Source organism: Arvicanthis niloticus, chromosome 8 (assembly GCF_011762505.2).
Source record: "Arvicanthis niloticus isolate mArvNil1 chromosome 8, mArvNil1.pat.X, whole genome shotgun sequence".
Lineage (NCBI taxonomy): Eukaryota > Metazoa > Chordata > Mammalia > Rodentia > Muridae > Arvicanthis > Arvicanthis niloticus.
In genome coordinates, this window is record NC_047665.1 from 46,873,805 (window position 1) to 46,889,038 (window position 15,234).

The 15,234-nt window shown below is 38.8% G+C and overlaps 1 protein-coding gene across 4 annotated transcripts in view; it reads right to left on the minus strand.

Annotated features, from left to right (window-relative positions):
- Positions 1 to 1,225: 1,225 nt before the first annotated feature.
- Arid4b (AT-rich interaction domain 4B) overlaps positions 1,226 to 15,234 on the minus strand; it is a 123,946-nt gene continuing 109,937 nt past the window's right edge. For 3 of the 4 annotated variants that reach the window (XM_034509972.2, XM_034509971.2, XM_034509970.2), the window contains 5 exons: positions 13,644 to 14,858; positions 10,597 to 10,710; positions 8,204 to 8,419; positions 6,293 to 6,439; positions 1,226 to 2,984 (listed from right to left, as the gene is read on the minus strand). In XM_034509972.2, the coding sequence (XP_034365863.1) occupies positions 2,857 to 2,984; positions 6,293 to 6,439; positions 8,204 to 8,419; positions 10,597 to 10,710; positions 13,644 to 14,858 (1,820 nt within the window). In that variant the 3' untranslated portion in view covers positions 1,226 to 2,856. Of the gene's footprint in view, positions 2,985 to 6,292; positions 6,440 to 8,203; positions 8,420 to 9,745; positions 9,899 to 10,596; positions 10,711 to 13,643; positions 14,859 to 15,234 lie in introns of those variants that run through there. The other variant, XR_013112232.1, reaches the window with a different exon arrangement.

Consider the following 15,234-nt stretch of genomic DNA (forward strand, 5'->3'; position numbering starts at 1 on the left):
TGGTTAATACAGTACAGACTTGATAGATGGCTTTCAAGACCCTCTACAGACTTTGAGCCCATCTCTCCCACCTTATTCCTCCTTAAACTCCACGATGAACATTTGGGAGCAAAGAAGTGACTTAGGGCCAGGTGTAGTATACACACCTCTAATGCCAACACTTAGGAACTAGAGGCAGGTAAATTTGAGTTGAAGGCCAGCTTGGTCTATATAAGGCAGGACTACACAGAGAGATTACAGCTTAAATTGCTGTAGTATTTTTCTTTAAAGATAATACACAAATTATCAGGTGAATTAGATCACCTTAGGGACAGGCACACGGGCTGGCTTAAAATGATTACTGGATTCCTGTAACAGGTACAGAGGAGTTACTCAAAGCAGAGCCAGAAAATAGCCATCATATTAAATGGCAAGAGACACTGTAGGTAATAATTTTGAAAAAAGTAAACACTTTTTTAAAAACTACAGATCAATAATCCCAGCACTTTGAGTCTCAGGCAGAATTGAGAATCTGTGAGATTGAAGCCAGGCTGGGTAATATAAGCAATTTTATTCTCGAGAAAAAGGAAAAACAAGGTTTATGTTTATTGAGACAGAGACTTGTTCTGTAGCCCAAGATCTAACTGGCTCAATTTCTTGAGTGCTGGGATTACAGGTGTGGGCCATCATATACTGCAGAGACATCTTTTTATATTTATATACTTTGTGTGTGTGAATGCAGAGGATAACTTGCAGAAGGCAGTCTTTCCTTCCACTATGTGGGCAGCAGGGATTCATAAACCAAGACTGGTGTTTACCTCTGAGCATCCTGCTAGCCCCAAAATATAGTTTTAAAATTGTACTTACTTTTTTCCTTCTTTGGACAACCCCCAAATCATAACAAAAAAATTTTGCATTCAGACTCTAGCAAAATAGTATACAAAAAGATAACAGCCTAAAAACATCACTTTACTTAAGGTTTTTGGGGGTTCTTCGTTTTTGTTTTTTTGATTTAAGGTTTGATTTGGTGCAGTACTGTGAACTGAAACTAAGGCCTGGAGCACACTAAGTACTTGCTGTACAACCAGCACTATAAAGGGACTTTTAATTTTTAAAAGCAGAACATTCCCTTTGGGATACTGATGGAAGCCCTTGTGATAATACAGGCTGCTTGTACATATTCTCAGCAGTCATCACATACAAAGTGAACTAAAATTACTTAACTTTCTACAAACAAAATCAAGGATTCACAAACTATGGCATTTTATTTCAGAGCTTTTGCTTACATTTGTACAATATATTACATAATTCATCATGTTTGCAGATCCTAATATATACTTTATAGTTTTATTCTATAAGTTTTTTCTTCAACATTTTGCTGTCAACAAATCTTTACAGTCTGTACAAATTTGAGTAATTTGAAACCATTTTTCAACAAAATTAGTTACTGTAAGCACACATTACAAGACTGAAAATGCTTTTTTTTAGAAAGGTTCAATGTAAAGGATTAAGGATTCCGACACGTTAGCATCTACAACAAAACGCTTCGAGATTCTCACATGTATTGCCAGAAAACAAATAAAACATGCCAGCCTCATTCAAAAAAAGCACACAGAACCACAATTAAAACAGTAAAACAGTCTGTACAGTGAAGTACTGTGTATTAACAGCGCCCGGTTTTAAATAGCTTCAATGAACATATCCGCAATATACAAATGTATTACAAAGGTGGGGAATTAAATACAAGTGCCAAACAGATTGGAATCATACAACATAAAGTCAATACAAGTGAAAACAGCTTGGCGTTCGTTCATTTTGCAGTTTATACAAGGCATTTAATTGTATAGGCCTACTACCCAATTAGCTACTTTTACGTAAAATAACAAGCATCTTTGTGAGGCAGGTCATATAAACAACCTTGAACCATTCGAACAGTTTGATCCTGAAGTCTTTTTGTTGTAAGCTCGTAATAAAATAAGCAATACAAATGAATTATCTGTATTTAAGGGAAAAGAAACATTTACAAGAAAACACAAAAATATAACTGTTATAATTCATTATGAATAAATATACACTTTGAACTGGCTAGGTACAATCTTTATACATTGTTTAAGATTTAATACAGTTTATTAGCCATTTTCTTTTTCACACAATGTATTATATCAAAATTAAAAAAAAATACTGATTTATAGAAAAATGGCAAAGTACAGTAGTCCCATTTCAATTTGAAGGGGTGTGAAAAGCCACCACAGACCTTTTAGCCTAATTCAAACCTGTAAACATGTTCAGTCATTTTAAAGAGAATCTTTAATATTTGGTTACCAGGATGATGTCTAATAAGATCCTGTTAACTAACTGCAGGTTTTGAATTTATTACATGTGCTTGACTTATACAATTAAAGTCACCCTAAGGTGACTTGCTTTAAAAAACAATTAGCTTGTACAAATGAAAATAGGTTCATATTTTTAATAAATGAATGGAAAAATATCAAATGTTCCAGCTTTAACAAAATACAAGGGAATACATATACAGTAAGTCATCTCACATGTTCTGGCCCACCTTTTCTCTGCCTACTGTGTCGTCTTTACAGGCAGTGAAAAGCCTCCTCTGCCACAGTGGAAGGCCTTCAAGTTACCAGACACGCAATTCCCAGACAAGTTGGAAACAATTATTGCTTGAGGAAAAGCAGTTCGTTGTACTTTTTCTTCATAAAAAAAAAAGTGCACTTAAGTGCCAAGTCAGCTTGTCAAGAAATAATTTTTAAATATAAAATAGTGCTTGTCTGATTTTGTGTGTTTGTGTGCCACTGTGCAGTATAAAAAAAGATGTGGCCCTCAACAGCCATTAAGTGCAAAGTGCTCTAGCAAGTCCTGCTGTCACCTGCACTCAACTGACATTCCATTCTGTGATGCACTGGACATTGATGGTTCAGCTAATGTCAACATAACAGCAGCTGTTATGGAGCTGGATGAGGGAGAAGAGGAGGAGGAAGATGTAGCAGCACCTGAGGAAAAAGAAGAACACATGTGAGACTACAAAGCAGGCTACACTGGGAAGAAGCAAAAGCTCATCTTCAGCCTAAACTTCTCTTGTGTTCTCCAAATTCATCATATAGGAGCCATCCCTACTCCAAGTACCACAGTATAAAGAAAGGGAAAGCCAGTGCATCTCAAACAGCAGGCCGCTGCCCATCTGTAGACCGCAGATGGTACAGTAGTAGAACTCGGTGGCAGTGTACATGCCTGGATCACACGGCCATTGGTTGTATCCCTAGTCCTGGCAAAGTAAAAAGAAAGCAAGGTTGAGAGGAAAGAGGAAGAAAAGGAATTGTGTATCCACATTGTAGAATATATAATTAAAGGATAACTTTGTTCACTGAATACCCACAGGGTTTTGAATGAAAACAGGAAAAATGTCTGACATTTCTGCTACTTTTCTAATACTACATTTCTGTACCACTTTTCCAATCAATATACTCAGAGATGGCTTGGCAGGTAGAGCCTAACAACCTGAGTTGAACTCCCAGATGCTACAAGTTAGAAGGGAAGAAATGACTCCATGTGTGCACACTGCACTCAGACAATAAATGATTTTGTTTCCAAGTTTAAAAAGAATGGGTGGCTAAGGTGAAAGGCTTACCATCTATCTGTACTACCTCCCTCAGTTCATATTACACAGTTTTCTTCAAGAAAATTCTTTCATTATTATCAAGACAGAAAATACATGGAATGTTTTAAAAGAATATCTACATACACAAATAAGAAGGAAATAAACATTCAGTGAGACAACTCTATGGATAAAGGCACCTGCCACCAAGCCTGGACAATCTGAATTTATCTCTGACTCATTTCTCTCACTCCTCATTTCCCTTTCCTAATCCCCAGGGGACTGTTTAGGAAATATATCATATTGCTCTGAAGGTCAGATGCAAAAAATAATTAGGCAAAGCTGTTTTTTAATTAATAAATTAATTAAAAAGACTCATAAGGTAGAAGGAAAAAACTGACTTCCAAAAGTTGTCCTCTGATCTCTAGATGTACACTGTGGTACACTTGCACATATGTATATGTGCATGTACACACAGACAGACAGACAGACAGACAGACAGACAGACAGACAGACAGACACACACACACACACAAAAGCAAGTTTGGATGTACACTGTGGTACACTTGCACATATGTATATGTGCATGTACACACAGACAGACAGACAGACAGACAGACACAGACAGACAGACAGACAGACACACACACACACACACACACACACAAACACACACACACACACACACAAAAGCAAGTTTTTGTTCCATACAAGGGAGTAAGTTGGAGAAGCAAATTTGATATGTAGAAGTCTCCTACTTGTCCAAATGCTCCCTCTACTGTCCCTAGTTGTCCATATTGTTTAAAACTTTAGATCAAAGTAGCGCTGCAAGGCCTAATCTTTTATAAAGACAATTGCAATGGAACATAACCATACACACTTACTTCTGCATTTCAGAGCCTCTGCACCACCAGAGCCAGTTTCTAGAGAGACTATAGTGGTCCTCAAACAGCCACTATGTCTGTAGAAACAACATCTGCAACTCATGTTCTAAAAGAATTTCATCTCTTGAATCTCAAAATGGGAATTTCTATTTCCTAGATATATCATCACTTATTAAAACATAGGTAGGAAATGAGGAGGTAGCCCAGTCACTGAAATGACTACAGAGACCCAGTTCCATCTCTAAAACCTATGTAAAAAAGCAGGGTCTGGTGGCCAAGCAGTTTAGCCTATGAGCAAGGCCCACACAAATGAGAGATGCTGTCTTAAAAATAAGGTATCCCAGGTTGTCCGGTGGCCTCCACACACATGTAAACACACAACACAGGTGGAAGGAAAGAGTAAATATAGTACAGTGTCATACACTGTAGACTCTCTTGCTTTTACTTTGGTTTAGGCTATGAGATACGGTCTCGCTATATAGTCCTGACTAACCTTGACTTTACTATGTACAGCAATCTGACCTTGAACTTGTGCAAACACTGTTCTGACCCTACTTCTCATGTGGGAGGGCTGCAGTGTGTGACAACACCACAGTGCAGGATCATGCTCCATCCATATCAGCTCTATTACCTTTTCTTTTCAAAGTTAAATAGTATTACAGTATACTTATGAATGAGAACTTCTTTAATTTCTAAGCTTTTGTTGTTACCAACAATGTAATACTTTGTACATTAGAAATATAATGTTATTTAAGACAGGCTTAAGCAACACAGGATATGGATATCCCTATTTTAAAAAGACTCAGATCTCTCTACATCCCCCATGGATGTTTACATTCCATAAGAAGGTAGCAACAACAGACCATATACAAATAAGGTGTTGACTTTGAACTTTAAACTTCTAGTACTGTGAGAAAATAAGTTTCTACTGTTTAGGTTAACTTCTCTGTCATGGTATTTTGCTATCACAGCCAAGCAAGAGTTTGACATCTCACATTAGTTCTTTTCATTTAGGTCTCAAAAGAAATATATACTAAAGTAACCCAAACAGAAGAAGAAAAAAGAGAAAGTTATACTCTTGGAAGAAATATCAACTATTACCACTATAGAAAACAACATGGAGGTCCCTCAAAAATTATAAGCAAAACTATCACATTATGTAGAAAGCAGTACAGTGTTTACAGTGTCTAGGAAATTACAACATCAGGACCAGACGGGAACAATGATCTCTTAGCGTCATAGCAGTCAACAATACTGTTTTTTATATAACTCAGAATACATACAAGATGGGACTTTGAATGTTGTTATAACAATGAGAAGATAGACAACCTAAAAATCCTGAAGTAGTCACTCCACAAGTATGGATGTACTGAAATAGCATACTGTGTCCATGAGATGTACAATTATCTGTTAAAGTATTCTTTAAAACAAAGTCATTACAATAATACCAGACACAAAGGAAATGCAAAATACAAGATTTGTTGAATGAGCATGCACAAATCAATAGACCTTATGATCTCTGCATTATGCTAAACTTCTCTTTTGGCAAGCAATCTTGCTATGTAGCCCATGCTGACCTGGCCTCCCACTCTCACTGTCCCTGCCTTCTTAATGCTAGGGCTATAGCCATCTGCCACTCAGTGAAGATCCTAACATCCCTATTTTCCTTTATACTGAGGGTATACTCTTTGTGAGTGGGCACTGTGAGGCCATAACAGATGACACTGACAGAGTAAAGAATTTGCCTACAGAAACAACAGACATAGTCCTTACTCAAAAGCAGTGTAATAAACTGACTTATGTTTAAGGAAAAAGTACTTACTTTCTCTCTCTTTCTTCTTTAAACGTTTTCTCCTCCTATCAATGGAAGCTACTTCAGATTTTAATGAAAGATAATGCTTTCTGATTTCTTGCAATTTTTCTTGAAGAATTGAGATACGTTCAGCACTTGTCATATTTTCCAGGTCCGCTGTCAATTTAAAAGCATCATTAATATAATTTTGGAAATATAAGTTAATAAAAATGAAAAAAAGCCAATATAGCTTTAGAATAAGGTCTAAGACAGATGAACTACAAGAAACAATTTTCCAGGTGTGTTGGTGCACACCTGTTATGCCAGCTAAACCACACAAAAAACCCAAAGATTTGACTTCTCAATCAAAGATTTGACTTCTCAATCCCTCTATTCCCTGCCCTTTGACTACAATAATCAGACACAAATGAAATGCACAGCACAGGATTTATTGAATGAACACATAAAAACCAAAGACCTTATAATCTATGCATTATGCTAAAATTCTTCTTTTGGGCAAACAGGGTCTTGTTATGCAGCCCAAGCTGACCCAGCCTTCTACTCTTGCTGTCTCTATCTTCTGAATGCTAATATTATAGCCACTATCCCTAGCTCTGCTCAACACCATCATGGTGTAGGAGTTAAAAACAGCCAATGGAGCCTGGCTATACCTGGTGTAGGCCATGGTGGAACACACCTTTAATCCTAACACTTGAAGGCAGAGGAAGAAGGATGTTTATGAGTTCCAGGTCAGCCTGGCCTACATGGTCAGTTCCAGACCAGCCAAGGCTACAAAACCAGACTGTGTCTTTAAAAAAAAAAAAAAAGGAGGAGGAGGAGGAGGAGGAGGAGGAAGAGGAGGAGGAGGAGGAGGAGGAGGAGGAGGAGGAGGAGGAGGAGGAGAAAAGGAGAAGGAGGAGGAGGAAGAGAAAAGGAGGAGAAGGAAGAGGAGGAGAAAAGGAGAAGGAGGAGGAGGAGGAGGAAGAGGAGGAGGAGGAGGAAGAGGAAGAGGAGGAGGAGGAGGAGGAGAAAAGGAGGAGGAGGAGGAGGAGGAAGAGAAAAGGAGGAGGAGAAAAGGAGAAGGAGGAGGAAAAAAGGAGAAAGAGGAGGAGGAGGAAGAAGAGGAGGAGGAGGAGGAGGGGGAGGAGGAGAAAGGAGGAGGAGGAGAAGGAGAAATAAGCCCACCACCCCAGGCATGGTTGCAGGCTTCAGGCAACTAAGGCAGGGATCGCCTTGAACTTGAAGGCAGCCTTATCTACACACTGAGTACCAGCCAAACAGGCTATATAGCAAGATCTTGTCTCAAAAAGAAAAAGTATATTTACAAATATGATGCAAAGACACCACAAGGTTAAAATTGTATTTTGGAAGGGAAGGGAGAGAGGGTTTTATTTTGTAATCCAAGGTAGTCTCAGACTCTCAATCCTCCAGTCTCAGAGGCCTGAGCTCTGAGAGTACAGGTGGGTGCCCCCATGCCTAGCCCCCATACTAATGTTTTCTTTAAAAAACAAAGTAAGAAAAGGATTTATTTTTATTATTTTTGATTATGTATGTGTAGTCTATGTTCCCAAATTCAAGTGCCTATGACGACCACAATATCAGATCCCCTGAGTTACAGCTGTGAGACACCTGACACGGGTGCTAAGAACTGAACTGCCCTCCTCTGGAAGAAGACAACCTTAACCAGTAAGTCATTCCTCCAGCACCCTGTACCGTCTCTCCAAGCAGATTCTCAACCTTACATGTACTTGATGCTAGTCAGCACCTGTCTTAATATTTTCTTTTAGCAATTTGTTCATTCTAATCAGGATCCTAGTAAGGTCTATACTATGCCATTGTCAGGTCTCTCAGGCTCAGTGTAGTTTCTTTTTTCAAGCCCTGGCTGGCATCAGGAGTAACTAAGACAAAACTCCTGCATCCTAAATCACATATGTTACTTACACATCTGAAAACTCCACTTGTAAACCTTGGGAAGCCGGTTACTGGGCTCCTTGAGATCAGGATCTTTGTCCCCATTCTTGCCACATTTTCCTGGAGACTGGATCCTTGCAGGAGACTTGCTATTGTGGGTCTTCATTCCAGTGGGGACTGACTTGATTGCCTGAGTCTTAGTCACACTTTCACCAGCTGAAAGTTCTTCACTGTCACTACTGTTTGCTGAAAGAGAAAGAAACCATCAATAAACAAAAGTTGGTCAAACTATCATCAACTTAAGAGGATAACTCTAAATATACCACTTGAATTTTCCACTACAGTAAACAATCTACCTATGAAACCTAGAAAATCAGTGTTGAAGATTTAGTTCAGTTGTGCAATGCTTGCCTAGCAAGCCCAAGTCCCTGGGTTCAGGACCCAGCACCAGAAAAATAAAACCTAGAAAAATCACATGCATATGCAGACATATCTCATCCAAGGGAAACAAATGCCAAAGTCTTCCCACTTATATTGCCAATAAGTACAATCTTGTTGAGCTGACCTTCCATTAATGCTAGCTTTACTATGAAACACAGTGAAGCAGTATCCGATGCACCCACCTATCAATACCACAGATGCTTTACTCAGTCACAGGCTCTTGCCTAGCTAAAGAGCTTTTTACCCTGTTGGAATAAAGGATTCCTTGTAGGAACTTCTTCATTCTATTACACAGCAACTCTAGTAGACAGTAACATGCACCAATTCCACTGCCACAGTAGTACATATCACCATCACTGATATAGGCAATAAATTCCTCACCCAATAGCTTGTTTCCTAAATGTCATCACCACACGCTCTGTGATCAACATGCTCTGAAGTTTATCAAAAATTTGCTAATTAAGCTTCAGTCCTAGAATGAATGAATTTATCCCTGACCACTTGCCTTGGGACAGGAATAGGGTTTGTTTAGTTGTACATGTCCTCTTTCTGAATACAAAAAACCATGACAGACTCTGTTGCAGATATTCTACTCAGAACGGTCAGAGAATGGCTCATGATCTGATTTACGAGGATGGAAGCTAGATAGTCAAAGTGGGATACTACCATGAACTCCTCTAGACAGACTTATTTATTGACTCTTTGAAGATGAGCCTTTCTGGAAGTGACAATAAAATAGTAATATCTTAAAGACAAAAGCATTACAGTATAAAAAAACGTATTTTAACTATTCTATTATTTATACCAAATAATCTAGAACCAATTTGGTATACACTGATGAATTATCCTTTAGCAGTGCCCAAGTAAGGGCTTTGAAAGTATCAAAAGTGATCAAAACTATAAAGGTGCACCTCCTCCCCTGAGAGTAAACCACGTCTTCTTCTCCTTAACACACATTAAACACAGTTTAATGAATCCTTCCCTAGTCCCCACTGCCGCTCTGAAACCATAGCAACTCCTAACTAAGCCACCCAAGGCTTGGCCCCTTTATGTGCTGTGGCCTGCCTCAGCCTGCCTGACACGGCCTTGCTGAGCACAGCCACCCGGGGCCCCGAAGGATGCCATATTCACCGCCTGGAAGTCATATGGGCTCAGCAGAAGCTCGGGGAGCTGACCGCGTAACCCTTTTCTGCACTGCAGTGCAGCCAAGGCCGCTGCTAGCAAAGGTCAGGCAGTGGAGGTGGCAGGAGTCTCAGAAGAGCAGCAGGGGTCAGTGTGGGGCACCTGAAAAAAAATTCTTTACATATTTTCCACTTCTTATTTTGTTTACAAAAAAATAATAAATTAATAAATAAATAATCAATCAAATGCACAGCCCTCAGAAGAAGCAAAGCATTACAGTCTCTGCAGGCCAATGAGAAGTCCCTGCCAGTCTAAGACAGGTGACTGCTCTCAAGTAATACGGTTTGGAGACAGAAATATAATTTCACAGACTGTAACTGTACCTATGACACTATCTTTGCCTGCTGATCTGAAGAATTATGAAGCAATCCACTTCATTATAACAAAAATATACATAATACATGTAGACACTGTAAACATGAAGGTAACTGGGTCATATTATCTACATGATCACTCACCAGCAACCAATACCAATAGTACGGATTTGCTCAATCCTAGACTGTACTCATGATGAGAAACTCCTGTGTAACTTTTAGCTGTTGTCTGTGGCAGGGTCACATACAGTCCAGGCTGACTTTAAACTGGCTATGTAGCCCAGAATGATCATGAATTCCTGATTCTTCTGTCTCTACCTCCCAAACAATGGCATTATAGGTGTGCACCAACTGTCCAGCCTGTGTGACTTTTTTAAAGTTATGAGAAAAAAAATGTGTAGAATTAACCCATAACCAAATAACCTTTGAGGGAAGGTCAACTATTATTTTTGGATCTTGAAGCTTCAAAGTAAATTTTATACTTACTGCCTTTTCCCTTCTTTTTGTTGTTCACCACGGCGGCTTTATGGCTTCTCTTCTGCTTTTTTGATGAACTTCCTACTCCCTGAGTATCTTTTACTCTTTTCTGACCTGTACAGGCTGTAATGAGAAACACAAAATAGAATCTCACTTTTATTTTGATAGGGCAAGAAACAGAGCTTGGGGCTTCACAGATGCTTGGCAAACGCTCTACCACTGAGCTACACATCCAGCCCAGTAATACACAACAGAAGACATTTCCTAGTTGACTACTATCCTCAAACTGTACATTTCTATGAGATTTCTATAAATTATCACGAGATATTTCCCAACTTTTAACTAACTGTCATTAATGACAGCTAGCCCTTAAAAATTAAGAGCTTCTTTCTTCTTAGGTAAATTACGATTGACAATGTTGTCCGCATAGTACTGCATTTTATGGGTCTAGTAAGTCAAAAATAGGACTGTGCTGAAACTTGTTAAATCTGATAAAGCTAAGTACTATGGTTCTGTTACAAGGTGAAACGTTAACAAAGTAATGTGATTTTGAATGATACAATAAGGGCACGTAAGACAGGAAGCCATCGCTTAGACTGACTAGCCTCCACATAGCTGACCATTACCTTCAGCTCTTGATTTGTGTTCCCACCTCCCTAGTCCTGCAATTACAGGTCTAAAATAGTGGCGCTTTACAATGTATTAACTGGATACATTTTTGACAGAAATTTCTAATTGTTTTATGTGAATTTACTTTTAGGACACTGGTTAATTAACATGCAAACAACTTACAAACTCAGCAACATGGTCTAAAAAATATTTTGGTGTGAAATGACCTACAAAGAGTAATATAAACCAACATCATATCATCCATTCTTAAACTAGTTCAAGTGTTTATTTTCAATGAGAAATTTCTTGATGTGACAAGTTCATGAATTCATCACTACACTGTAGCATTTCTATATACTACTGGTGTTGTCTTTAGCCTTTGTTATGCTTCTGGATCTTTTGAATTATATACAATCTCAGACTATCAAAAATAAGCTTCAAAAAAAAGAGACTAAAGAGATATATCTGCTTATTTCCAATTACTAATAACACATCATATAAACGTAAATCAGGCTTGTCACTAAAACGTTTCTTGCTGCACCTGTTATCCATGGTGAAATTAATCTACAGTTTGCAAAATATGGCTTTCTTGATTGAAAAATGTAATAGGCTGTTCACTGTATGGAATCTGTATTTTTTTACTAAATAAATTAATAAAAATGAGGTCATATGGTAGATGTCTATGAGTTTACTGAGGCATAAATTTTAAAAAATTCAATAGTCCTTTGATTTGATAAAGCAGGTGGCCTCAAGTTCCACCTTTAAACAATATTTATTTTTAATTATATATGTGGATATTAGCTTGGGTAGGTGCCCATGGAGGACAGAAGATGGTGTTGAATCCCCTGGAACTGGAGTTACAGAATGTTGTGAACCGCTTGATGTGGGTGCTGGGAACTGAACTTTGGTCCTCTGCAAAAGTGGTATGCACTCTTAATCACTAAGCTATCACTCCAGCCACAGCACTTTAAAAAGAAAATTTGACATGTGTGTCAATAAGAGGACGTTTGTGAGTTGGTTCATTCTTTTAACCAAATGCGTTTTAGGCATCACATCTGAGTCATCAGGCTTTGTGACACGTGCCTTTACCCAAGGAACCATCTTTTCAGCCCAAATCCCACAGTTTTAATTTAATCAAGGTTAATATTCAAAAGAGTAGCACTGACTGAGCCTCAGTAGAGAAGATAATCAAAACTCTTTCCGGATAACTTTAATTTTTCTTAATTGCTGAGGTCAAAGAAGATACATTCTCTCAAGAGCTGGAATTTAATACAACACTGTTGAAGGCCCAACTTACACTCTTTTTCTTTGAAGTTGCCTTTTTTCATGACTATGTAACTCCATGACATAGTATGATACATGGATATAATCCCAGTAACAGCTGCACCTGTACATCCCCAACTTCTGTTTTCACTAAAGATTTACTGAGTATCCTTTATTTCTTTCAGAAAGGGAAATCTTCCTATGAAGCACCCCTGGGCAGAAACTCATTTTGTAGCCAAGACTGGCCTTGAACTCTGAAGCCTCCTCCTTTCACCTCCCAAGTGCTGGGATTACAGCATGCATAGGTTACCATATCTCTTTATAGTCAACTGAGACTCTCACTATTGCACTATCCTCTGATACTCAAAACACAAACTCTCCAATGCTCTTTACAGTGGATGTGCATGTTTCAAAACCAAATGGCAGCTTAGACTGCATCAATTTAAAACACCTAATTAAAGTGGTTTATAAAAAAAAATAATGGCAGAATACAACTGTGATACCCTTAGAAGACACTAATTAGTATTTTGTGAACTAATTTGTTCACAAAGTACTAATTTGATTCTCTACTTTGAAAAAAATACACAGAAAAAAATCAAGAATATTACTGTAGAATATTATTAACACACATATTGGTCCTTCAATTTGGAGGCTATATATCTAATAAAGCATCAATTCCTTTACAAATTTACACAAATAAGCCAGGCTTATAAATCAAGTTTGACGCAGCTGTCTGAGGGAAGCAGTGCCTGGACAGTTGGTTGCTCCAAACTCCTATTTACAATATTTGGTTAAGGGTGGAGGGAGTCTCAAAACAAATCAAAATGTTTGTGAGTGACTGCACATTTCAACTGCAAGCACAGTGCTACAGAAATACAGTTAAGTGACTCATATGATACAGTCAACCAATTAAATGAATTTCATCAGTTCAAAGCTCAGGACCTAGATGCAAGTTGTAGCTTGTGGTCTAAAATCCACTTGAAAGGTCACAGACAGTTCAGGAAAAAGACATTAAAGGCTCTCAAATCCATCTCATTATGATTATTTAAATTATCTTCCTACTGTCCATTTTCACTGTGACCATACAAGCACACCGCTCAACCACCTCACATTAAAAGACACAGTGAAACTATCAAGGCATTGAGAGAGGAAATCCTACAAATCCTTGTTCTTTTCCACCTCACCTTTTTCTGCGTGTTCTGGTTCTGGCTGATTGCTACTGCTGGAGCTCACGCTTGCATCAAAGCCTGCTGGTGAGCTATTCCCCTCTGACTGGAGGTCCTGGAGCTCCCCCACAACACTGTCCACCTCAATTGTGCTGTCAGTTTCACTCTTGATGCTTCGAACCTCTTCCTGGTTAGGAGGCAGGGGCACTGACACTGTGACAGAAGACTGCTGTTGAGTAGTTTCTGTTACAGTGACTGAAGAAGGCGACTCCGGTGTGGTAGGCGGGGTATTGAGCACTGAATTACTGCCACTGCTTGGAAATTCTGTTTTTCTGTCACTAACTTCTAGGGGTTTTTCTTCAACTGGCTTATTGTCAACACTGGCAGGTGGTGGCTTCTCTAGCTCCATAATAGGTGAACAACTCTCCTCTTCTGTCACGGTCTGCAGTGACTCCTCTACTGTTCCCTCATCTGGGGCAGGATGGGGTGGAGAAGCTGCAGCCTCAGTGTCAGAGTCAGAGAAAAGCTCCTTCAGTGTTTTCTTAGGCCACTGTCCCTGAATACTTGACCAGACATCTTTTCTATCTTTAGCCCTGTTGTTCTGAAGTCTTTCATCAGAGTTATTTAAAAGTTTTATCCTTTTTTCTGCTACTTCTGAAAATCCTGGATAGAAACTAGTTGTCCGCATAGATTTTCTCTTTTCTTCTAAGCCATTATATTTCTTGGTTGGCGTCATCTTTGCTTTGGATTTTTCTTCTTCATCTTCATCTGAGGAGCTGTTACTACTGTTTTCTGTGCAGAGCGGCTCTTTGCTCTTGGTTCTGTCTTCCTTCTTGCCAGGGGATCCAGTCTGCAAACATTCGTCTGTATTGCAATACCGTCTTTTCCCACGTTTTGTTTGTGGCTTTAAAGCCTTATCTGTTGTGTCCTTTTTAACATCCTTTCTCTTTTTAGTGATTTCATCTTCCTCTTCAAAATCAGTATCTTCCGATATTGCTTCCACATCTTTCCTTAATCTTTCTGGAGATTTTGATGCTGTTTTAGCTATTACCAAATCTGTGTGGACTTTGTTTTCTTCTAGCAAAGATGGATTACTCTGTTCCTCTTTTGAAATCAGCTCATTTCTGGTGTGGGTTGAATGTTCCACCTTTGATTCATCTTTGCCACTGTTTTCTGCATCCTGAGCACACCTCTCCTCTTCCTGTTCACTGTCTTCAGCCGAACTTTCAGAAGCTAAAAAAAGAAGAGGGGTGGGGTGCAACATGCCTAATAAGACTGTTGTTTATATCTGCCTCAAACAAGCAAATAAACACAGAAAGAAAAACTTCCATCCTAGGTGCTAAGATTTAAGTATCTTCTTCAAAATTGAAGCTGAAATTTAATTGACACTACGGCAACTGGGAACCTCAGCAGGTTAGCTATCTCATGAGTTATCACCATTGTGATTGCCCTCACCACAGAGAGCCACTCAATGCCCCAACTGCAAGAAATAAAAATTCTTTCCTTTATGAGTTTGACCCAGGCTGTAGCACTGTTAAACCAGTAAAAAAACAGAATAGTTTTTCAAGTGAACAAACTAATATGCAGACATTTTCTCAAGAAAATGTAC